This window comes from Xiphophorus hellerii, chromosome 10, assembly GCF_003331165.1.
Source record: "Xiphophorus hellerii strain 12219 chromosome 10, Xiphophorus_hellerii-4.1, whole genome shotgun sequence".
In the NCBI taxonomy this organism is placed as follows: domain Eukaryota; kingdom Metazoa; phylum Chordata; class Actinopteri; order Cyprinodontiformes; family Poeciliidae; genus Xiphophorus; species Xiphophorus hellerii.
The window spans coordinates 11890893-11916260 of NC_045681.1; the positions used below are offsets into that span (position 1 = coordinate 11890893).

The 25368-nt window shown below is 37.7% G+C and overlaps 2 protein-coding genes across 5 annotated transcripts; both read right to left on the reverse strand.

Annotated features, from left to right (window-relative positions):
* Positions 1-1836: 1836 nt before the first annotated feature.
* Positions 1837-14342, reverse strand: grb7 (growth factor receptor bound protein 7). Of its 3 annotated transcripts, none has more exons than XM_032575400.1 (15): positions 14194-14342; positions 12099-12252; positions 11432-11549; positions 8892-9048; positions 8688-8809; positions 7046-7120; positions 6224-6355; positions 6001-6111; positions 5503-5601; positions 5339-5404; positions 5108-5224; positions 4523-4580; positions 4359-4446; positions 3059-3152; positions 1837-2977 (listed from the first exon to the last, which is right to left on the reverse strand). In XM_032575400.1, exons 2-15 carry the CDS (start codon positions 12218-12220, stop codon positions 2831-2833), a joined length of 1506 nt encoding a protein of 501 aa, XP_032431291.1. In that variant the 5' UTR covers positions 12221-12252; positions 14194-14342; the 3' UTR covers positions 1837-2830. The 3 variants fall into 3 exon arrangements, with proteins under 3 accessions (XP_032431291.1, XP_032431289.1, XP_032431290.1); XM_032575398.1 differs by having other exon boundaries at positions 5312-5404; XM_032575399.1 differs by having other exon boundaries at positions 5312-5404; positions 14227-14340.
* Positions 14343-18390: 4048 nt separating this feature from the next.
* On the reverse strand, positions 18391-24593 carry arf2b (ARF GTPase 2b). Of its 2 annotated transcripts, none has more exons than XM_032574179.1 (5): positions 24466-24593; positions 22075-22232; positions 21525-21635; positions 20079-20203; positions 18391-19713 (listed from the first exon to the last, which is right to left on the reverse strand). In XM_032574179.1, exons 2-5 carry the CDS (start codon positions 22220-22222, stop codon positions 19552-19554), a joined length of 546 nt encoding a protein of 181 aa, XP_032430070.1. In that variant the 5' UTR covers positions 22223-22232; positions 24466-24593; the 3' UTR covers positions 18391-19551. The 2 variants fall into 2 exon arrangements, with proteins under 2 accessions (XP_032430070.1, XP_032430071.1); XM_032574180.1 differs by lacking the exon at positions 24466-24593 and adding an exon at positions 24210-24336.
* Between the last annotated feature and the right edge of the window lie 775 nt (positions 24594-25368).

Here is a 25368-nt window from a genome sequence, read left to right on the forward strand (position 1 = left end):
CCAAAAAGGAAAACCAAGGCCACATTACCACACCATGTCATTAAGAGACTAGAGAAAAACAACTGTGTCATCAAATTATTTCGTAAGAAATCCTGTGGGAATGCAAAGGACATCCTTAGGGACTAGAAGGTTCTTCTTAGTAAAAACAAAAGTAATTCTGTACCGACAACTACTCCACAACTCTACTCTAGCTGATGCCCTGCATGTTCAAGGTGCCGAATTAGCTCCTGAGTATCTGGAACTCTTAATGACTTATTTATTCAATTCAAATGAGTTGAACCAGAGAAAAATCTGAACGACATCAGACACCATTGGAGTAGACTTTATTTTGGAGCAGAAGTAGATCAGCCAAAAGGTAAAGCTCTTGATTTAGTGTCAAATATGTTGTCATGATGAATAAGGAGCAAGATTCCAAAAACAAATATCTGAAATTAACTTTCCCATCCAGGTGACTAGCTTTTCAGATAAGATGAGTGTTTCAACATCAAAATGAGTGAGCTGAGGTGGACTGCACATCTGATAAGGATGCTTCTTGACCATCTGGCTCTGAAAGGAAACTTTTGGGTAAGCTCAACTATTTATCACATTGGTAGAGGTGGAATAAAGGACATTTCAGTTCATTTATGTCCTGGACTAGTTACCTCTGCAACTTGGATATGTGAAGGCATCTGAACAAAATAGACAGAATGACAGACCTTGAATGTATATAATTCAAATGCTAAAGTCAAAATTGATTTTTGTATCAACCTCCCCATATTTTCACATCTGCATATTTTTAATAATGTGTTTGACTAAACGTTTTAACCTTGACCTGACGTTATGTCATTTAGAAACACTCCAAACCCCATTCTTTAAAGTCTATTATGAGGATTTCTTACATTAATTCTGTCAGTATTTGACTCTTGAAATATAATCAAAACTGGACTTCACCTTCTGAGAAGACACTCAAGGATTATAAAATTATGCTTTTATCTCCTTTTGTTGAATTTATATCCGTTTCAGCGGATGAAAGTCATATTCAAAGAGCTCTTTTGCACAAATTAAATCAGTCATTATGCAACACTAATTGTGTAGCAGCACACTGACAAAGCTCCCTTTGAAGCCTTTCTGACCTGTCTCCCCTCTGTCTCGTTTACCCTCTAATTTACCTGCCCATCGAGGCCAGTGGAGGAAAATTTGTTGCCATAGCGACGAATTCACAGAGGGCCAGAAGGAAGGGTCGCTCAGAGCACGCTGATATTTAACCACGCGCGCATGGACAGATATAGCAGGTCAGAGAAGAAGAAAAAAAATCAGCATCCAACAGAGGATGTTTGATCTGAGCACAAGAACCCAGAGGGCAGCCTTTCATGGCGCTCCAGCAACAGCTTCACAGTCTGGTTTCCTTTTTAAAGGCAGCCCAGTTTGGAGCAATAAAAGCTTTCATTACATTCTCATTTATACCACAACGATTGATTTATAGCTCAAATTGCCAGTGGATATTACAGCGTGGTCTTAATCAAGTGTAAAGGGAACCCTAAAATTTTAATTACATGAGGAATATTTTTCTGACAGGCGTCCCACACCACCGATGTGTTTTGTTCAATAAAGACACAGAAGCAAACTGCATAGAAAATGCCAATAAAAGCTTCTTAAATAGGCATAGTTTCTGAATTCTGACTCAAAAGTGATTTTTTTTTATTTTTTTGCCAAAATCCGTTTTTTTTTTTTTTTTTAAATGCCTTGGGCCATTATTTTAGGAAGGTAACGGTTTGTAACAAAGAAGTGGGCTTTTACATTAGCCAACAACAAAAAAAAAGGAGAATAAAAATCTGACTTGGGTAGCTACAGCAAAACTAAAACATACTGAAAAATTTAATCAATCACATGAAAGCATTTTTTTATTTTACTGGCACATACATAGTTCTTCTGAAAAATTACAGTTTATCACAAATATTATCTTAATATTACTTAATGTTACTTATTTATAACACACACTTTAACACATTTCTGTAGAAATGCCAATACTGTATAAAGATGGTTTTTCAGAATATCTTTGCAGAAAATTAATATATATTGTTAAGAGCTACAGACATGTATTTATGTATTTTTTAAAGTCTTTCCTGAGTGTCTTTACCTGAGGTAATTTAATGGTCTTTCTGTGGAGTTAGCGTTGAGAAATCCTCAACCTTAACATTAAGCTTTTCTGGATTTATTATGTGTGAAAATTGAAAACATTGCAGATCCCATAACAGCATAAATCAGTGCAGGTCTCAATTTTTTTATTGAATTTATTTTGATCCTGTTAAAGCCCTAACGTGCAATTAAAAAAACCCATCTCTGGAGCTTATATGCTACATGACTGCAACATTAGTTTCTTCCTTTTTGATTTCCACAACCAAGGAAGCCCACTCATACTCAGAGCGCCCTCTACCGTCCACAGTTCTCTGATGGAGATGCATTCAGGGGTGTCTGAAGCTCCTACTCATGTAAAGCTGCTCAGCTCTTTATCACAGCAACAGTGTGGCACTGAATGAAAGTAAAGTTCACACTCCATCTTCTCCAAACACTCCCCTCATAGCGCTGAAAGCCTGTCCAACATGGCTAATTAAGATGTCTCTATAGGGACGGCTGCTCATTAATTAAAATAAAAACCAGCCAGTGTCTGTGCAGACCCATGTTGTGGGAAAAATAATAAAAAAAAAAAAACAAAGTGGGGAGGAGCGGATGAAATGCTTCATCTCTGGTTCATACTCATGCCCACAGCTCCGACAGCTTCATCTCACTGGGATGATCTGTTTCCTTGATGGATATTGTTGTGAAATGAAGCGGTCCAGAGAGCAGAGGGAGTTCACAGCGGCACACAGATGCAGGGGCGTGTGAGGCACACAGGCAGGGCGCCCTTGTTGATTTGGTAAAACTCCACCAGCTGCAGGAGGTCGATGAACCGAGTCTTGCCATCGTCTAAAGTGAGGTACTTTTTTCCATCCTCCAAAACCTGCAGAGACGTGGCTAAATTAAGTCAGTGGCATTTTTGGGAGATTAAAAGAAGACATCAGAAAGAGCACGGGGAACTCACCGGGATCACGATAAAGTGTTTGACCTTCAGCTCATGACACAACGACAGCACAAAGCAGTTCTCATGCTGTTGGCTTCTACGCATCAGGAACATCCTGAAGATCAATACATGTTAAAAATACCTCCAATGAGATAAAATGTCCAAATATAAAATGCTCAGGTTTTTGACTTATAGCATACATTATATAAACATCAGTTACATGGTGTTTACAAAATTCAATTTTGGAGAAGGTTTTTCCGGAGACACGCAAGTTATGAATATCCTTGGGACTTTCTGGAATAGCCCAACACAATGCATGGTGCACAACTGCATTGTCAAAAATGTGTACGAGGCACAATTTTGAATGTGAATTTGCATTAGGACCTTTTAGCTGCTTCTCTGATTAATACTCTCCTTGACCCAGCCTGTCAGTTTATGTGGCTGGCCACATAAACTGACAGGTTTGTAGGTTTGCAGCTGCAACACACCAGTGTTATGTCAGAGGTCTAAAACATAGGACATTATTTTATACCCAATCTTGGTTCTTCAAAATTTTATTCCTGACATCTCTGGCGGTCTTCATAAAGTTCTGGCTAAAGAAGAAGGACAGACTGCATTAGACTATTAATAAATTATTAGCTGCAGAAGGTTGTTGGAGATCTTCTATAAGTCTGCTATTTGCTGTGATCTTTTTGGGTTAGAAGCAGCTGAGCCAGGTAAACAATGCTGGCCCTGTCCTGCAGACTGATGTGGATCTTCTAGAGCTGGTTGTGCAAAGACAGATGCTTCATCAAATCTAAAATTACAGATAAATCTAAACATTATTTTCACAACTTCATTATTTGACCATTACATAAAAGCCCAACAAAGGAGATCCTTCGTACCCACAGCTATGATATCCTATAATGATTCTGATTAAGTATAAGAGAATTAAACTGAATTGTGAACTTAGGTCCACTAATAAATGTATCAGGCTTTGCAGAACAGTTGTATTTATACAAAAATTTAAGTAAATGTAATTTTACAGATATTTGACTTTGGTTTTACTTAAGGTTATTAGTTAAAGGGTGGACTGAATACAGATGCACACCACACTTTCAATTTTTATTTGTAAAAGGTTTTGAAAACTCTATCTTTTTTTTTTAATTTATTCAGCAGCCAGACTTGAATTCAACAAACAACTAAATGTCCAAAGAAAAACTTATAGGCAGCCGAATCTTTAATGATAAAAAAAAAACATTTCAGTTGTAAAAACAAGATTTTAAGCATAATTTCTAATTGAAAACCAGAAAAAAATGTAATTCACTCTGGTGGTCCTCACCCATCTACCAGCCCCTGCTTCTCTATCAGCTTCTCTGCTTCATTTCTGGTCAAACCACCATAAAACCATGGGTGGGTCTCATGAAAGGCTATGAGCAAAGAAAAAGACATTGGTATATTATTCAGTTACTTATGAAGTTACGTGTGGATCTCATGTGGACTTACAGAAATCCTGAGGCTCAGAGTTTGTGTTGGGCTGGCAGAACCTTAAGGTTTCTCTCTTCTGTCAGAAAACAAGCATCAGACAAAGGTCAGTAAATGCCACATCATTTCTCCTCTCTACATAGGTAATGTAAGTTGATGCATTGTGGCTTCTTTACAAAACACAAAACTATCTGTAAAGAACATTTCAAATAAAGAGACTGAAAAATTCTTGAGCTTTATGGATTAGGACAAAATAAGAAGCAACTGCTCTTTATCAGCATCAAAATCCATGAAATCTAACCACAGATTAACAAAAACAAAAAGAAGATGCATGTTGCACAAAAATTTCTATCAGAACCTCTATGAAAGCAAAGGTTTTTGTCAATTTGATCGTCTAACGATGTGTTTTACGTAAGATGTAAGAAGTAGAGACTGACTGCACTGGAAACAGTGTGGCACTTAGAAATGTCTTCAGACATGACAATGCTGCAACCGTAAGATTTAAAATGCTGTTGGTTTATTTATCAGTGTATCAACTCTGTTGTCTTTCAGCTTCACAAAGGCAGAGTTACAAGAAAACGTATAAGACCACTTGTTCTCCCTCACCCTCCAGGCCTGTGCTTCCTCCTGCTCTGCATTCTGAGCCTCCGTCGGGTTTTCAATGATACGTCCTCCAGCTTTACCTGTGAAGTCCATCGCCACCAAGCTATTCTCTGACTCTGACTGCAAACAGCACAGGTACAGTTCCAGTACACCCATGCAGAAATGACAGGGTCAATCACAATGCCGCATCTTGCGAGACAAACTGACTTTGCTCTCCGTGAGCTTTGGGCTTACTGGGGTTCGTGGAGCCAGTTTGGACTCTGACACCGCATTATAGTTTAGCTTAATTTGCCTCCCACACTGAAAACACAAAAACACAGATAATGTAATTATTTTGTATTCCTGTCTGTAATTTGCTAAAATAATATTAAAAAAGCAAGTTTCATTTTAAAATGTACCTTGAACAATCTGAAAGCACAAATCCACATTTTTCGCATCTCTTCAGTTTCAGCACACATGATCTTTAAATCCTTTACTTGGCCTTGACTCTTGGTGGGCTGAGCAAACACAGAAACAAAACATACATCAGGCATCTGAGGTTTACATATATTCATCATGGGTATGAATAGCATGTTATTTTTATGTTTTTCTTGATTAAGCTGCACCCTTGCATGGAAGGAACAGTCTACATTAGGCCAACTACTTTTCAGTTTCCACCTTAATTCACTATTCACACATTATGTAATTTGTTAGATATATGGTGATGATGCAGTCGTTTCTCTACAGTTACAAAGTTCAAAGGTTAAATACAAAGATTTTAACCAGAGGAGGGATTGCACAACAAACAGCACTTATTTATAATAGTCAAGTCATTACTCTAAAAGATCACAATTTAATTCTTTGTTTAAATTACAAAAATAAACAAAGTACAATTTAAGTCTGTGAACATTTTCTACCTTGATGCAGAAGTTGAATTCAGTAGGAGCTCCATATCGTTTGCAGCCGTCAACCACTTTGTACACGTTTGAAACATTTAGATTAGCAAATTCTTTTAGATGCTGATCACCCTAAAGCCCAAACACAGATAGTAGAACAAAAGTTAAAGTTAAACACTCTGTAACAATTTACAATCTTAGCAACAAATCAAGTTCTGGAGAAAACATAAGAAGTTTCCCTAACCGTTTGCTTGGTGGATATGTAAAGACCAGACCGTCGGAGGGTGAAGAACATCTTCTTCCAAGACGTCTTAAAGTATCCCTTTAAGTAGAAAAATCCCTTGATCTGAGGAGATTTCACATTCGAGGTCAGCTCCTGTTGAGGTAACAGAATTTAAGTTCTGTCTCAAATAAAGTGGTGCCATTAGACATTATACCAAAAATGTTCTGCTTGTGATTCTGCACATTTACTTGGACACGTTAACAAACATGAGAGATATCTTTCTCAGGTCTTTGTTTTATTTCACCACGTTACTATCAGCAATTTAACATCGATTTACTGATTATGCTCCTGACAGTGACTTCCCTTGCTCTTGTTAGTTACAGTTTCCAACTGTAGCTTTAACACACTAAATATACTGTACATTAGCATTTAGGTGCACATTTAAATTTATTAGCATTTACCTAGTTTTTTTTTATTTTGGAAGAAAACAATGCAGGTGAAAGAGTAAGAACAAGGCAGTAAAGAGTGCAGCCATGTTGTGTTGGTAGCACTAAGATTGGGCATCAAAGCTTTAACACACTTTCAGCTGGTTAGACTGCAGTTTTTGCTATTCAGTAGGCTTTTATGATATTTCTTCAAAACTTTTTGCTAGCTTAGTATTTTTTTCTTAAAGTGTTTCAGCGGATTTTCTTGAAACATTCAACCACTTTTACAGAATAAATGATAGATTTGCTTGTTAAACTATTCTGCTAGAAAACATTTTGCTGTCTCATATCTTACACTTTTTATATTACACAATATATTTTAAAAAAAGTCTAGCACACAAAATTGTCCTTGGTTTACCCGAATGAACACTGTTGATGTCGTCTTCTTCATGGCATCCTCGCTGTCTGATATCATTCCATTTGCAAAGAAGCGCTGCAAGATGAATCACAAGAACTTCAAGTAAATTTATCTTACAGATTCACTGTGTTAAAAAAAACAAAAACATGATTATTAGGACTGGGGATTTTCAACCTTGTTTGCTGAAAAACATCGATATTTATTATTTAAGAATTATTGCAAGTGGTTCAGATAAATCCTTAATAGATGTATTTATTCAGTGAAAACAAACAGAGCAGCTGCGTATCAGATAGAATCTTGTTTGTGCAAAATGCTCTTGGTAGTCAACCAAGCAATTCTCACAACCTCAGGCGACTGTCGACAGTTCCTCCGGGATTTCACAATTGTTTTGTAATTGTTTATGCAATTAAAAGTACTAATTTTCTGATGCTACTTTAGAATTATTTGCAAAAATGTTGAAATTTTTTGCCTCATTGAGTCCCTTCCAAAATCTATGTATAGAGGAAAAACAATATGGGAAAAATCAAAAAGCAGACAGAATGGACAATCAATTTTTTTTTTCTTTAAAGAACTTAAATACCTTGATTTTGGTTACTGTCCTTATCAATCTTGAACTATAACTTGACATCAACTAAGGCTGAGGTAGCAGTGTATTAGAAGTAAGAAATACTGCCACCCACAGGTGAGAATTGGTCAATTAAATCCAATGTTTTTGACCATGTCTTGTGGACAATTTGCAATAAACTTACAATTATACATATGTCAATTTCCAGCTCTGCTGAATTCCAAAAAACTGGAGGGACAATGTGTGCAGAAATTCCTGAATTATTTTCCCGAAGGCACAAAATATATCAGAGAATGTCAAAATAACTCATATATGTCTAATTTCTCAAGAAAGTATCTGCTGTGCACAATAAATCTTTTTTTTTTACCCCTGTCACCTTAAAGACTCCATGCCTTTTAACAACCACTGTGAAAATATGTAAAAATTTTGTATTTTTCTAAAATTTTCTTCATGATATTTTGGTATAGTAATAAAATAATGAGTACTTTTGAACTTTGCACATGTTTCAAATCACACCACATTTGTATCATCTGGAGGTACAGAGACCCTCAGGTCTTCCAGTTCTGGTCTGCTCTGCATCCCCAGAACCAGAACCAAACGAGGAGAAGCAGCATTCAGCTTCTATGCACCACAAATCTGGAACAAACTTCCAGAAAACTGTAAAACAGCTGAAATACCGACTCCCATTAAATCTCGACTAAAAACCCACCTGTTTAGAGTTGCATTTAAAACATGATCAATTACGAATTTAATGATGGCACTTGACTTAATGTAATGTTTTGATTGTTGTTTCTATGTCGCATGCTTTTGTATTTGTTATGATGTAAAGTACTTAGAAATGCATTGCTGCTGAAATGTGCTATACAAATAAAATTTGATTTGATTTTGATTTGACAAAGGCAGTGTGGGCTCACCATAAAGACCTATGGGAAGCCCATTCAATAAAAGTCAACAGTTTTAAATGGTGCAAGTGCACAGATGCCAGTCTACGACCAACATGAGGAACTGTCTGAGGCCTTCACTCAGTCTATTAACACAGAACTTAACCTGCCACTCATGAATGAAGGCTTTACATACCCACTGTATATGGAAGAACTCATACTTGTCATAGTTTTTGGAGAACATGAATCTCGCCTCAACCTTGTCAGACCAGGTGGCCTGAACCTCCAGTACAATCTCGTGGTCCTCCAGACATCTCTCTGAAGACATCAGGATGAAGATGTAAACCAAACCAGTCTTGTTATTCAGTGTCAATTGTGTAGTGAACCATCTTAGGTTTACCTAGGCCCAGAGTAGGATAGATCTCGAGAAGCGCCCAGTTGTCCTCATTGCTGCAGTGAGCTGACTGGACCAACAGCTGGCACACTTCTCTGGCTGTTGCTTGGCGACCAATCAATATAGTCTTATAGGCGCTCTCGTCTCCATAGACTTTAATCACCTGAGGGGAAATCCACAACAATCCCTCCAATTAAAAGGAGATACTGCGGTCCACTTTAAACAAACCAGAGATTGTTTGGTATAGTTATGTAAATAGTTATGCATTCATTCATTTAAGGATTTCTGCTTTCTAGTCAGGATAGAAATAAGTTTTTCCCCTCAAATGGAGAGAAAATTAGCTAAAAAATATAACTCAATTTTCCCTAAGAGTAGTTATAGTCTTTAAGTGCTAAAGAAATAAATAACTGTAGCAGAGATTTAAAAAAAAGAGAAGACAGACACTACATGGTTAATAACAGCTGTGAAAATGCTCAAATATATAAGCACCTGAAAGCCTAAAACTCCAGTGGTCCAGTTTCCAAGTGATTATCTTGTCTATAACTCCTTTGCTTTTCTTCTTGATTACACACTGATTAATACCACGTCAAACAATTCCCAAAACCTCAGATTAAAACCCAAATTGTGACGCTAAGTTCACACAACGGTCAAAATCTTTGTGTCCAATAAGCTTCAATGCTCAAAGAGAAGTTTTAGTTGGTTTCTAATTTCAGAGTGACCTGGCCTTAAACTTTATGGCAGAAAACATCTCCTTCTTCCCGAGGTTAAAATGCTAAACCTTCTCTGCATCTGTTTGGACTGAGAAGCAGCTGTTCACATAGACAATAGACAAGAGATCAACTGTGCGCAGGTTATTAAACCGGCTGGATTATTCTTTGAGCAGGCGAGACACTGACTGCATCCAGCAACAGGTTTCCAAGCAAAATGAAGACAACCTGCCTGACCAGAAACATGTCAATAAATGAGAACAGGCTGGCTGAGTGAGCGCTGGAGTCAGTCAGGCAGAAATAATTACTGCACATCAACTCGAGAGGATTATGGGAGAACAACAAGGCTTTCTATGGAAATATTTTACTGCACTCTGACTCACATCACTTCCTCAAAACAAATTCTGGCTCTAACAAAGGGACATCAGGCCACAGATTTAAGAATTACTGCACACAATGTGGTTGTGAATGCAATAACAACACACATAAACACTGATAAACGTTAAAAACCTCAAACGATGTCTGTCCAATCCTTAGGACAGTTTGATCCTATTCTAAGGATCAAACTTCAACCCCAGCCCAGAAACTGCTGCAGGGCAATGACAAGAAGTGCAGTGGGAGAAATATCTGTGTGTGCCGTGGTATTAAAGGTCCTGAAAGCTCTGTTGTCAGACTTCTGAACAAAATCTCATATCGACAGAGGAGGTTCAAAGGGTTGATGTGATTCAAGATGGCTTCCTCTATCCTTTTTGGTCATCTCTGCCTATTGAGTTATCTTCAAACGGCCTTTCTGTCTGAGCAGTTCAACAAAAGGAAGGCTGGAGATGATTAGAAACTGCTAAATAATATGTTTCAACTTACTTTACAAGAATAAAAGCCACATTTGGGGAGTAAAACATCTCAGGAAAATCATCAAATAAGTGCATAGATTCTTTATACACACAGTGATATGTTTGCAAATTTGCATATTACATAGGACTGTAAAAAAAAAGCAGGAAACCTGTTGAGATAACTGACAAACTAAGTTAACATGACAGCTATACTCAAACTAATCCAGTGTTGATTCATATGTAGTATAAGCATGTCTTTGCTATAATGGCCTCAGTAACAGCACCCTTTCCAGTCTGTATTCTTTTTTTAATAAATTATTCCAACAAGGCCCAATACTATAAAGAAGGTTGAATTAAATGAAATAATTTGAATTAATATGAGTTATAATAACATTTATTTGTTGTTATAACTCAAATTACTGGGATTACTGATCCCAGTAAAAATACCTTACTGGGATCAGTAAGGTAATTTTTAATTGAATTGAATAACAAGATCCTAAAATGACACAATCTGTGCATCACTCTGTTTATTTAAAACAACAAACAGATTGTGTCATTTTAGATTTTCTGTTTAGAACAGAAAGTTGTTGCATGTGAAGAGGACACATTTACTCGAGGCACTCACTGGCCTGAGCCGTAATAATGGGATTGATAGGATTTAGAAAGCGGATTAGGAAATGTTTCATTGTGACACTATTTCTAATTAATGCAAGGAGCATTTGTTTTTACATGAGTAGATATAAGGATTTATGTTGTTTTATGTCTAAGAGAGTGTTGGTGTTTTAAGCCATTTGAGACGTTTTGTGTTGCTTTTATGCATATGATGTCATTGGAGAGTTGGTGCCCCCTACTGGCTGAGAGTAGAAAGAGGACCCAGACATTTTGTGGGTTGGGACTACGTTTTATCCCCCTCCAGAATTTTATGTATTTCCATTGGTTGTTGGGGAGAGGCAAAATTAGGGGTCATCAGAGTGTAATTTCATATGTTTTGTGACCTAAAAATACTCACAAATTTGTCACTTGATTCTGATGGAAGTGAACCGCTGGGCAATGAAAGATTGCACAGCTCGGGAAAGGGGTTTGGAATGGGGGACTCAGAGGAAGACAAAACTTCACCTCCTTTCTTCCTAAAAGAAATAGAATGACAACATTAATAAAAGGAAACATCTGTTAGTAAATTACACATGTGGAAAAAAATTGTTAATGACTGAAAAACAAAGGTCACTGAAAAAATTTGAAACTGACAAAAGTAATATTAAAATGCTGAACTCACAATGACAGCTACAGAACTAGTGTGATTTCAAAAATGAAACAAATAACATTTAGTTACAGGTAGCATTGTTTTTGTTCAGTCCCATTTCATTTGTTTATGTTTTGTTAATTCTGTTGAATTCAAAAGCGATGTCTGATTTCCATATCCCTGATTTTCAGTAATGTGCATATTCCCTTCTCCAAAAAAAGTTCTTTGTTTGTTTATTCAACAGCTCAGCTTCAACTTGTCATCTTTAAAACTAACAAACACCTCCACATGTCATAATCTCTTGTTTAACTGTCAGCTGACCTACAGTTAAGTGAGCACCAGGATTTCCTCCAGAAGCCCAGTGACTCATAGCTACTCTGTTGTATGTGCTGCTTTTGAATGAGCAAGACTGAGTCTCTGTGGCTGCCGGTCATACCTGTTTGTGCTAATTAAGATGGGCTGGGAGCGGCGGAGAGGCGGTGACTCAGGTACCAGAGGACTCAAGGTTAAAGTGGAGCAGCCCAGCGACACGTCCTCCTCATCTGATGAATCCTTCATCCTGGAGCCCTCAAAAGATTTTCTCGAGGAATCTGAAGGGAAATCAGAGTGATAGAGCCAATGAAAAATCCACATGCAATGGAGGTAGCGTGAAATGCTCCTTTTACCTTTAAGAGCTTGTTCGTCTTGCTTTTAAATGTGAACAAATAAACAAGAATACTCTGACAACACTTTTATCTACACATTATCAAAAATCAGTCCATGTATTTTTGCTATGGGATTTCTCCCATGATGTAACTCTAAAAAACAAAACAAACAAACAAAAAAAAAAACAAACACAAATTATTTTGTGCTAATCCGTCTGAGACATTTACAAGACTGGTTGGCATTGATCATGCTCTTGTAGCTGATAGCGAAACCAGGACAATAAACGACAGTAAATCTCAGGCTCAACAGGAACAACAGCACGGCTCAGGTTAGTATTTTCGTCTCTCAAAATAGACTCACATGGCAGCGAGCCATAGAAAAATCTGAACCTGATTTTCCACAAACAAGACAACCCCGGAAGACGTGCACAAAGTAAACATGTAAACATATACACACTGTTCTTGGTGCAAAATTTTAGCTCTTGGCCTTTACTGCTACAGAAAATATAATTAAACCGCTCTAAGAGGGGAATTGTACAACATAATCATGTCTTGTTCTAAAGTTTTAGCTTAAATGAGTCAAAGAAATATTGTTTTTTCCTTCTGTTACTGACACTCTTCAGCTCACTTCAGAACATTCTTGATTAACTGGAAGACTCATATACAACGTCTCAGAATTTTTAAAGTCTTTTTTACTTAACAGGCTTAAAAATTGAATCCGAGTTGTTGATTTAACTCTTCCGTCTCAGTTTAGAGCGTAGCTGTTAAAAATGTCCCAAGCTCGAAAGGTTTGCTTGTATCAAAATATGAAACAGGAAAACACACATGTATTGAGAACATTTCAACATTATGAGTAGAGAACATACTAAATCAATAAAATCAGAATTAATGAATCCATTGTGGAAAAAAAAAACTGTTCAATTACCATAATCCAAAGAAAATAAGAAATCTTGTTTACATGCAAGAATGATTTTTACATTGAATAATCTATCATTTTACAGACGTTACCTTGTGGAGCAAGGTTCGATGGATTCTTGGAATTTCTTATGACTTGCTTTAAACATAAATTGTGTAGTTTTGAATTCAACCCAATCATAAAGTTTCAATATATTTGAATTAAAAAGAAATGTGTTTGTGTGCTCGCAAATCCCTATTTTCTGAATAATCCTAATGGCTGTCATTGAATGGAATTAGGTTGCTTTTATATGTGCTCCGAAGATTTCCACATAGTAAGACATTGTGTGATTAATTGCCATTAAATATTACCTGCTTTTTTGTTTGTTAATTTGAGTTCTTTAAATATAATTAGTTTTTATGCCATAAGAACCCAAACAGCGACAACTATAACTGAGAAGCTTTGATTATAAACAGCACTTATTTGCACGCAGTGCAACATTTTGTAGTTGTTATCCTTTGATTCAAATCCTACTAACAGCAAAATAAATAAGAAAGCAAGCTGAAAAACTATATATTTTATTATAGATACAAAAAATGTCAAAAATGTATACAGGGTTATACCGTTAAAGGTGCTTTCTTTAAAAAGATTCAAGATTGACACATGTATTACCAATTCCTTAAATTAAACTAAATCATTCAGTTTGCAGCCTTTTTATGTATATAAACACTTGAGAACAGGTTTCATGATCCAGTCATGTTGCTTGGGAAACCCTCCAGAAACAACTACTATCCGGTGTTAAGAAATACAATTACAAGTTCAACCTAAACCCTGTGACTGAAGAGAAACGCTAAATTACGTTAACATCTATCTTCCTGGTGTAGTTTAAACTCACACTGTGCTAAAATGCCTCTTCTGTCCCATTAAAGTGACATTATTGCGCCAACTCTCGGTTCGAAACTCAGAACAAAGAGGCTCAAGCTGGACCTTACCTGTAACCCGCGGTGTTCCACATGAGCCCCTACCTGCTCATTTAGAAGGCGGCGTCTCTTGGTGAGTTTCTTCCATGTGAGTCTGTTTCTCAGAGTTAACAATTCAACGTTTCATTTTCGTACGTGGGCAAAAAGTTGATGCCGTGACAGCGGCGTGCGCCAAGACGTCAGAGTGGGCGGGGCCTGTTCGACAGGTGGTGAGGACAGCAATCCCTGTATGGCGGCCCGTAGGCCGCGCCTTCTTCTGTCAATGAGGTCACTTGGTTCGATGAAACCACTTAATTTCCTAGTTTTGTTTTGTTTTTGTTTTCTCTACTCACCACAGTGTTAATAAACCTACTTATTGTTTTTTTTCATACAGTATAACCTGGTGAAAATATGGGCCATTCTTTCACTCTCAACTATTTCAACCACTGCCCTCCATTAATATATATATATGTCATGGGGAGAGGTTGGATGCACACACCATGGACAGGTTGCCAGGCCATTGCAGGGCAACTCAGAGATACATCATACTAGTCATGCATACACATATACCAAAGGACATTTTAGAGTATTATATTTGGAACATGGAAAATTTGGGAGAACCCAGCGAGAAGGCACACATATGTGGAGAGAACATGCAGACTTCTCATGGAAAGACCCCAGATTGGTACTGAACCCAGACTCTTGCCCCAGCATTTGTGCTGGGGCAGTTGTTGCAACTGCCTCACTGTGCAGATAGATTAAGGAATGTTGCTGTTCTTGCCTGAAAATATTTTGAAAGGTAATGACTCATTATTTAATCACAGTGAAATTATGAGGCCCGTAAAGAGCTGTCATCAGTACAGACAAGACAATAAACAAAATTGTCGTTGTATATTGAGAACGGAATTAATTTCTATGTGAGGACGGCTTGAGTTTTATTTATTTTTTGTAGATGTTTACATGACTCATCCTCTTATATTTTATTACTGTCATGTTGTGGGGTTTATTATAATTTCTAAAAATAAACGCTATGCTCACTGTCACATCAGATTCAATATTCAATTCAAAAATACTTCATTAATCCCAAAGGGAAATTAAATGTTGCTGTAACTCATTAAGATTCTTCAGAATTATTGAAGATCGTGATTCCTGTTAGCAGGAAAGAATATCAGAATTTTGATCAAGTTCAGAAAACTTATATTTCTATGAAGATGATCCCTTCTCTCCCCCTAGATGTTGGAGCAAGACAGAAACAATTGAGTGGCTTGTTTCTTCAGTAGTTAAAGTAATTTTTGTACATTTTAACCAGTGGTCCTGTTTCGGTTACATATTCACAGACTGCTATAGGAGAACAAAGGACTTTTCAGTCATACATTGAGGTGTGATTGAATAACTTTTGTGTTTATAAAACCTCATTGTTCTCTTATTTGGTTTTATCTGGTTTGTTGAAAATTAGCTATAAATAATATTGCTGAGATTTTAATCTGAAAAAACATAGTTAATTGGGAACTACTATTGAAATCAAAATTTAAATGGTCAACAACACAGGTGTGGATTTATGTGATTATTTCAGCAAGCAGTAAAATCGGTGTTTTACTTTGGAAAAGCTTTGGAAAAAGTGAATCATTTTAAATCCAAGAGCAAGAAACAAGTCAGTAATTCACAAATGAATGGACAAACTTTTCAGGCTGATGTGGCATCTGCCTTTACAATTGTTTAAATTCTTGTTGAAAGATTTATGCATTGCTCAAAAATCTGTAGAAAAAAAAAAGTAAAAGTTTCAAAGTAAAACTGTCAAAAATATGTAGAAACTGGATTAGCTCATAGACTGAGTTGAAATTTTTTTAAGTCTGATTAATAGATGAGATGTAAGAGGATTAGCCAACAAAAATCAGGTACTTGTCAGAAAATGTGTTGTAAAATTGAGAATGAAGCTAACCTTCAAGCATATATAAACCAAAACTAGACGGGGGGCTGTGGTGGGGTGGATAGCAAATACAGTTGTGTTCGAAATAATAGCAGTGCCTCAACAGCAGCAAGAAAATCACTGGTTTTATTAACATTTCAAACTCTATACCCCAGATAAGTTTCTGGGGGGTAAAATAAAGGTATAGAAAACCAACAAACCCAACAGGACAGCCATGCATACTGTGGATTCTGTGAAATTGAATGATTAACTGAAAAGGGTGTGTTCAAAAAAATAGCAGTGGTGAGTCCAATTAGAGAGGGCATCAATTAGGGAGGGTATTCTGGGAAAAAAGGGTGTTAACAGGTGATCCGTATTTAAGGATCAAGACAACTGGCATGCTGGCTGTGCATTTCTCCTGAAAAAACAATGAAAATGGGTCGTTCCAGACACTGTTCTGAAGATGAGCGTTTCCTAATAAAAAAATTGATTAAAGAAGGGAAAACATACAAAGAGGTGCAGAAAATCATTGGCTGTTCAGCTAAAATGATCTCAAATGCCCTGAAATGGGAGCATAAAACTGAAAAACGAGGAAGAAAAAGAAAGACAACCCCTCGAATGGACAGAAGAATAGCCAAACTGGCGAAGACTCAGCCAATGATGGGATCCAAGAGGATCAAGCAAGACCTTCAGTTGACAGTGAGTACTGTGACAATCAGAAGACGTCTTACTGAGGTTAACCTTCCAGCAAGAAGCCCCCGCAAAGTCCCACTGCTGAGAAAAAGACATGTGCAGAAGCGTTTACAATTTGCCAAAGAGCACATTGACTGGCCTGAAAAGAAATGGCATAATATCTTGTGGACAGATGAAAGCAAGATTGTTCTTTTTGGGTCTAAGGGTCACAGGCAGTATGTCAGACGCCCTGCAAACACAGAATTCAAGCCACAGTACTCACTGAAGACCATTAAGCATGGTGGTGCAAGCATCATGATATGGGGATGTTTTTCATACTATGGTGTTGGTCCGATTCACCGCATACAAGGGATCATGGATAAGTTCCAGTACATCAGGATCCTGGAAGAGGTCATGCTGCCATATGCTGAGGAGGAAATGCCTTTGAGGTGGACCTTTCAACAGGATAATGACCCCAAACACACCAGCAAGCGAGCAAAAGCATGGTTCCAGATGAACAAGATTCAACTGATGGAGTGGCCAGCACAATCCCCGGACCTTAATCCCATCGAAAACTTGTGGGCTGACATAAAAAGTGCAGTGCATGAGGCAAAACCAAGAAACGCTGAGGAATTGTGGAATACAGTGCAATTATCCTGGGCTGCAATACCTGTGGAACGATGCCAGAAGTTGGTTGACTCCATGCACCACAGATGTGTAGCAGTCATCGGAAACCGTGGTTTTGCAACAAAATATTAGTTTAGGATACTCAGCTAGGTTCACTTATCAAGAATTTCTTTGTTTGTACAGTACATTTTTGAGTTTCCAAGGAAAGATGGCAACACTGCTATTCTTTTGAACATGCCATTTCTTACTTTATTTGAAATATTATTATTATCATTTAAGTTTTGATGACTTTGCGCAATTGTTTTGCTTTGGAATAGAATGTACTGTGTCCCCAATGTATCTGTGTTCATTAAAGTACAATTTCTTTGAAGAATTTTGACATTTACTCATTTTTCTAAAGGCACTGCTATTATTTCGAACACAACTGTATATTTACCACTGTTGGCTTTTGTTTTTCAATAATAAAAACTAGAGTTTTCTTTGAGTTTGGATCAAATCATGTTTATTAATGTGTTCAGGAAATCCCCACAGAAACAGTTTACAGGGGAACTTACAGATTTACAATCATTCTTGACAGAAGTGCCAGCTTTAACCCCCATGGTTCAACACTGAGGACGCCTGCTGAGTCTCAGCACCAGGTAACTGCACACCGATTCCCCTCAACAGGTCTGCCACCGAGTCCTTCCAGCTCGCTGCCAACAAAGAAGGAAGAGGAGGAGGACTGGTGTTGTACTCCTCAATCTTTAAGTATGCAGAAACACAAATGAGGAGTATTAGCCTGTAAACACCCAGACGTTCCAGCCATTTTTTTCTTTCTTCTTGTCTAGACCGTTCACAGTTAAAGAGCCTTCATTTTTGGTGCCAATCCTTCATCCTGACTTCGAAAGCTAAAACAGCTGGATGCTTTCAGGTTTCAAAGAAAAACTGTCAACCGTTGGTGAAGAAAAGAAAAAGAAAAATCAGGTCAGGCCCTCAGAGATGCTCTTACTATGTCCATGTTCAGGATTTGTCATACTGCTCAAATGCATTTGGTTCAGCAGTCATTGTACAATATAAATGCTAAAACTAATGAGAAAAAAAACAAACATGTAACATCTCTTAAAGGAATAATGTGAAGCTCCTGTTCTCAGGCTTAAGTACGAGTGTGAGAACGCCATCAGAATGATTCATCAGACTCAAAGATCCAAATTACTCCGGGGAATTAAAAGGAGGGCTTACCGAGGGAGCAGAAAAGACGAGGGCTGCATACGTAAACTGACAGAATTTGACTTTTATTTGAAGATTGTTGGCTTGCCTTGTGCTTCGGGGAGAAAGTTAGTGTCCACTGGAGAGCCATCAATAGGAATAATCTGCTATATTTCCAATATAATAATAATAAAACAAACAGCATGATTTTCAAATGACACTAGAATGACCGAGGATGAACTGCTTTTTTTTTCTATTTTTTTTTCCCATGTGTTTTCAAACTGTGTTTTTTTTTTCTTTTGATTTTGCTTTGACCTGATACAGGTTAAGATGCAATTTATTGAATCTCTTACTGGTGGGTTTCAAAATCAAGGAGGTTAAAATTAACATTTAGAATTCGATCTACACTGAGTGAGCGTTTCTACTTATCACAGATCAGACTAAAGTGAGGAGAGCCTACACCCTTGCTCTTTCTTTGCCGTATGAAAACCATGCTTCCTCTGCAGAGTTAGGGTGGGGAGAAGGGGGCCGTGCAAGACTGAGAGTGGGGGTAGGCCAAGCGGGGAGGAGGCTGACGTCGGTGGATGGAGAAGGGTTTTGAAAACCAGACTGCTGATTCCACAGGAGGTGTGTAAAAGGCACGCCAGGGTTACTCCCAATCCCAGCCGACACACACACAGAGACGCCTTCATGCCCACACGCACACTCGCTGAACACACACTCATTCACCCATGTACACACACACCACCCGCAAACACACACACACACACACAAGCAGCACAGGCTCGAGCCCCGAGAGCACAGACGGAAGAGGAGAAAGCAGGAAGGAAGTTCTCGAAAGAAAGAGCCGGGTCGGTCCGGGGAACGGGGGTAGAGATGGAGCAGAGGGGCCGGGGTCCGGTGCTGCAGCGGTGTCGAAACAGAAAACAAAATAATAAAAATAAACCACAAACAAAGAAAAAAAAAAAAAGAAAAACAAAACAAAAAACTGGTGGAATGGATCATTTCTGGTTCTTCAGCTGGTTGGAGAGCCAGTCCAGGCCCTCGTAGAGACCGTCTCCACTGGTGGCGCAGGTGGCCTGGATGTACCAGCTGCGCTGACGGAGAGCGTGTAGGCCCAGCTTGTCTGTGATCTCTGCAGCGTTCATAGCGTTGGGGAGATCCTGGAGGAAGGAATGCAGATAGTGATCTATATGTGCTCCTGCTGCTGGAAAACTTTGTACATTTGAACCAATATCTATGTTTATTCTGATGAATTAATAACTAAAATTTAGCTTCTTTTAAATAATTTTATGACTACTCTAACCATCTGGGGTCTAAAAGTTTTCTAACTCAGTTAACACAACCTGTATTTAAAGAGAATCTGGGATCAAACAACTTCATAATGCTTCTTTTCCAAACGTTGGTGGCTTCAAATTGTGCGGCTGAGCAGAAAATACACTTATTTTCCAAGAAAGTGTGGAATCAACTCATCTGGTTGTCAAAGGAACATGAAAGCGCATCAGGGAACCAAAAATGTGACTCTTACCTGTTTATTTGCAAAAACAAGCAGCACAGCGTCTCTCAGTTCGTCCTCAGCCAGCATTCTGGACAGCTCCTCCCTCGCCTCGTTCACCCTCTCCCTGTCGTTGCTGTCCACCACGAAAATAAGCCCTGCAGAAACAAGCAACGTCTATCTGAGCAGATATCAACCTTCATGAAACTTTGCCAACACATTCTGGCTGCACCATATCAAAACAGTCATTTGCAATATAAATATCACATTCACTGATATTATGATGACAAAATGTTTCTGATATATTGTGGGGAACCTCAACACATCTCTTTCGCATTTTCTCATTTATGACCTGATTGCACAGCCAATTCAAAGAGTTTGTTACATTAATAATTAACTTTAGTTTGGTTATAACTGCCTGGGATTTAATAACCAAAAATCATTTCAAGATAACACTGAGGAACTTGAAATGCAAACATACCTACTATGCTGCCAAGTAAAGCAATACTTGGGAGACATATAAAGCAAATAAAAACTCAAACCGATGATAAAACATTTAGATGAATCTTGAGAGCTCTCAGATCAGTAAATGACAAACATAACAGCAGCTGCATAACACTCGATTGTGCTTTTCAAAGTAGAAAAACCAAGTAAAACATATTTCACTAAAAGGTTCAAACTATAATCATTTAAGTGTAGGAAAGCCTGAGCTGACCAATACAACACCTTGTATAAACATAGATACTTTCTAGAGTGACAAGAAAAGCAAATGTCTAACAACTGTGGTAATTATATACAATTTGTTATTAGTACAGTTATCCAACCCACTGCTTCACTTTTAACAGATAGAGGATAATGTTATGTCTGCAATCTGAGACAGTCATTTGATATACGGAGAGTCCAGTTAAAGAGACAGAGCATTCCAGCCTCAGGACATACAGGTACAGGCAGAACAGGAGAAGGTAATCCAGGTAACTGCCAACATTGTGCTTGCCCACTTTTAAATCTATAAATTGGAACAATTTAATCACTCTTGAGTTTCATGGCATAAGAGCTTTGCAACTACTGCCCAACAAATTAGCTAAATCTTAAGATAGAGCAAAAATACTTTTAAACAAATATTTCAAGCAGTCCATTGACCAGAGAGAACTAAAGTGCTCCAACTCTCTTCAATCATGACTTTAACTTTCTGGTACATAAATAAAAATCTTCTTCAAGATACCAAACCAACATTAGTAGTTTGTTGTTTTTTCTAGGAACACAACTAGACGGCAATCACGCTCTACAGTCCATAGCATTTTCTGATGAATCAGATTTCAGGAAAGGGAGGAGTCAAACAATACATCCTTTCAGAATGGAACAAAGGAGCATGAGTCACTGGTTCACTTGTTAAAATTATCTTCTAAGCACCAACAAGGCCACCTATAGGCAGAAGTGAACACGGTCCTTGCTGCGGGTCGAGATGAAGTCACCACTCACCTTGAGTGTTCTGGAAGTAGTGGCGCCACAGCGGCCTGATTTTGTCCTGACCGCCCACATCCCACACCGTGAAGCTGATGTTCTTGTATTCTACCGTTTCAACATTAAAACCTGCAGGAGGAAGAAAAAGCACTGATGAGTCACTGGCTGAAGGGTCTTTGAAAAAAGTCAAGGTTCTGAAAGTTGAGGATAAACTTGTTCCACATAAACCTCGAAATTCCACTTGCATGCAATTTAACATTTCTGGATGTGTTCAGTTACATCTTCATTCAGTAAATTACACAAATACTACCAGAGTCAGTAACAGTCTGACACAAGTCAAGGACTAAACAATTTTATCTAAAACCAGTGACCTTAAGTGCCGAGACACTTGTATGTGATTTCAAACAAGACCTTCCATTATATTCAGATCTTACAGCTGGTACAAAAACTGTTTAAACATGCAAGACCTTTAATTTGTTACTTAAAATTGTATCATGATCCATAATCTAGGCATCACAAAAAAACATTGTCATCTGTACAGCCAGATAAAGAGATAACAAATCCATACCAATAGTGGGAATGGTGGTGACTATCTCTCCGAGCTTCAGTTTATATAGGATTGTTGTTTTTCCAGCAGCATCGAGGCCAACCATTAAAATTCTCATCTCCTTTTTGCCGAACAGGCCCTTGAATAAGCTTGCAAATACATTCCCCATGTTGGCAAAGCTGAAAAGGAGGAGAGGAAAACCGTTAGGGGGAAACATCTTTAAGCACTCAGTTTTTGTGTACAGGTAAGAGCAGGAATTAAGTAAAATGTAAAGGGTGCTTTCTGTTCCACAAAGAGGAAATTATGGAAAAATAAGAGGAATGACTTAAAGTACTTCTGCTAGGTCAGAAAAGACCAGAATGGGGAACCACATTTCTGCTTTCACCAAAATCTGTTTTCACAAATATACACAGCCACAAAATTTTGAGTTGATAACAGAAAAAACACTTTGATGAACTGGACACATATAATAAGATTTTTTAGAGAACATAAGAACAAGAAATGAACAATTGTTTGATTTTTTAAAAATATCTTTTTAATCAAAAACATTTCACTGCCAGGAATACTAAATCCGTACACAATGGATAAGTAGAATACCTTTGCTTAAGAATAGATAATGGAAGGAGGTACAGACAGAAGCCTAACCTACTGTAACTTTTAAAAAATGTTACTGCAAATTTACTGATAATCACAGGTTCTACAGTCAAGCATCTAAAATAATCTCCCAGTTATGTCTGCATTTGGAAGACTCCCTCAAACCAAAGTCAGAAGAGTCAGCTGAAACACTGCAGCACCAAGAAAAACAAAACAAAAGACAGAATTCAATACAAAACGTTAAAATTTAGAGCTGATAATCAAATGGCTTCTAGAAATCAAGAGAAATCAGCATAATATATGTAGTTTTGCAAAAAGGGCACCTCAAGACGTAATACCAAAAAAAAACTGTTAACCTTTTACAGCCAGAAACTCATTAAAAACTGATGAAATTAGGCAAAATAAGTCTTCATAAATGTTCTGCAGAACCAAGAAGCTTGGTGTGCTGAAACAAGTTTATCTATAAAAATGTATTAGAACCAGACATAACCTGTTCTCACACCACATTTTGATGCAGTAGCACATTAAGGATGTTAGGATGAGGTTTAGGAAACAAAGTTGTATCAGACTGTAGTACCCTGAACATCACTGATGAGCAGGTAACTTGAGCTACAATAAAATAAAAGTGGTGAACATTTCATTTTTCTGTCCCTGATTCATCTTCATTTTAAGGAAAGATCTGACCTTTTCTAAGGCATATTGCAATGATGAACCTCTCAATTTCGGCCAAACAAACCCCTTAAGTTTCCTTACAAACTTTTAAAGTCTTCCATATACTTGCAGCTTATGTTTTTAGGGACACGTAAAACAAGAAACTATTGATCCGACATCTCTGCACAGTTATTAATCATTAATGTCCTTAGTGACTAATTTCATTTAGTTTTTACGAACATACCTGCTCCTCAAGTGACGAACTGTGTTGTAAAATAAAGTGGAATTTTAATGAAAGAAAAGTCAACATAAGATTTGAAATTGCAAAAGTTTAGAAAAAAGTTTTTTTTTCTCCTGATTTTCTTTGGCCAATTTGTCGGCTTTTCTTCAAATCCACAGCTAATCAACAATATTTCCTTACTCAATTGTTAAAGTCAGTTTATTCTGTCAATTATTTTGCCGCTTTTTAAAAATCATCTGAAGGTATATACAAATGCTTGTACCGCACTTAAAACAACAAAACGGGATCTGAGAAAAACTAAAACGGATTTTATAGGCCCTACACTGATCCAGCTTTCGTTCACCCGGATAAGCTTAAGAGCTAACGAGCTACTTGATAAGAAAGGCCTGTTCCAACGGCTAAACCTGGTATTAGTAACACGCATAATGTTAACATTTTTAGTTTTAGTTATTCGTCTATAGCTCGACCTCAAACTAAACAAACGTTTACGAGCGGCAGGATGGACCAGAATAAAAACAGTTAAATCTAAAATAAACGGCGTGTCGCTTTAGCCACGTTAGCTTCACCAAGGGCGGATGCTTTGGCTAGCCGCTAACTGGATTCGTTGACAATTTAAAACGTAGCGCACTTTGACCCACGACAACACCCAACGGAGGCTTACAACACTCACATATTTTTAACAAATGTAGTTACAACCAAAGCCCAGTTCGGTAAAAGGAACCCGCAGTGGCTGCTTTCAGCTCGGCCGTGACAGGAACTGCTGTAGCGCGCTAGCTGCCGTTAGCGAACTGCCGCGTCACTGCTCAGAGAACACCGTGACGTCACTCCAAACGCCGCTCAAATCGATCAGTTCGGAAATTAAGACTTTTAACACACACACTGCAACATTAAAGTACAAAAATAAACGTCTCTTAGTCAGTTATTACCTTTACAGAGACGACAACCCGATCTTTGCGTTATCTTTCACTGTCACTCCAAAATGGCGTCTTGCGCAACCAGGGAGACACCGGCGTACTTCCCACTTTGAAGCCACGGCCAATCGCAGCGCAAATAGTGTAACTGATAACCCTCCTTGGTTGTCCAACGGTCCAATCAGGGCGGCGGCACATCCTTGTGCGCACAGTGTACAAAATGTCGAGGAAGTGATGCCTATATGGCAAGCTAATGTACCATACAATACTTGAACGCACACACGCATACTTTATATTTTCTTTGTCCAAATGCTTCCTAAATCCAAGATATAATTAATATAAAATCAGCATTTTATAAAATAGGGGTTAGTTTTAGGAATGAGTTTTATAACAATAAAATCATGATTATGATTTCAGTGCATAAGAAATATAATTTTTTTTAAGAAAACACAAATGTGCTTTTTGGGTCAAAGAATATTTTTGAACTGCTTTAAATCTGTTATGTGTAGCTGACATATTCACTTTACATTTAAAGTAAACTAATCCTTAAAGTGCACTCAATCCAGCTGGTTCTGAATAAGCATCTTGCTAAAGTCTGGTTGACTTATTGCTGAAAGCCCCAGAACACAATGTCAGAACGTTTACTGGGTATAGGTAAAATACTTTTTAGATTTCTTAAAAAGAATTATATTAGACATCTTTAACAAGAAAATATTAAAGGGGTAAAATGGTCAGTAATAAGGCTTTTTTATTCTAAATTAGAAGTGTGTTCTAGTGGGTATCTGAAGCCTACGATGCATGTGTAGGAAAATAAATGTCCTTCCTGACCTGGAAGAACTTAATCAGAAAAAGTTACCATACAAGTCTAGCCTGGTCTTTAAGTACTAAATACAACAAAATAAAAACAAACTCTAGTGA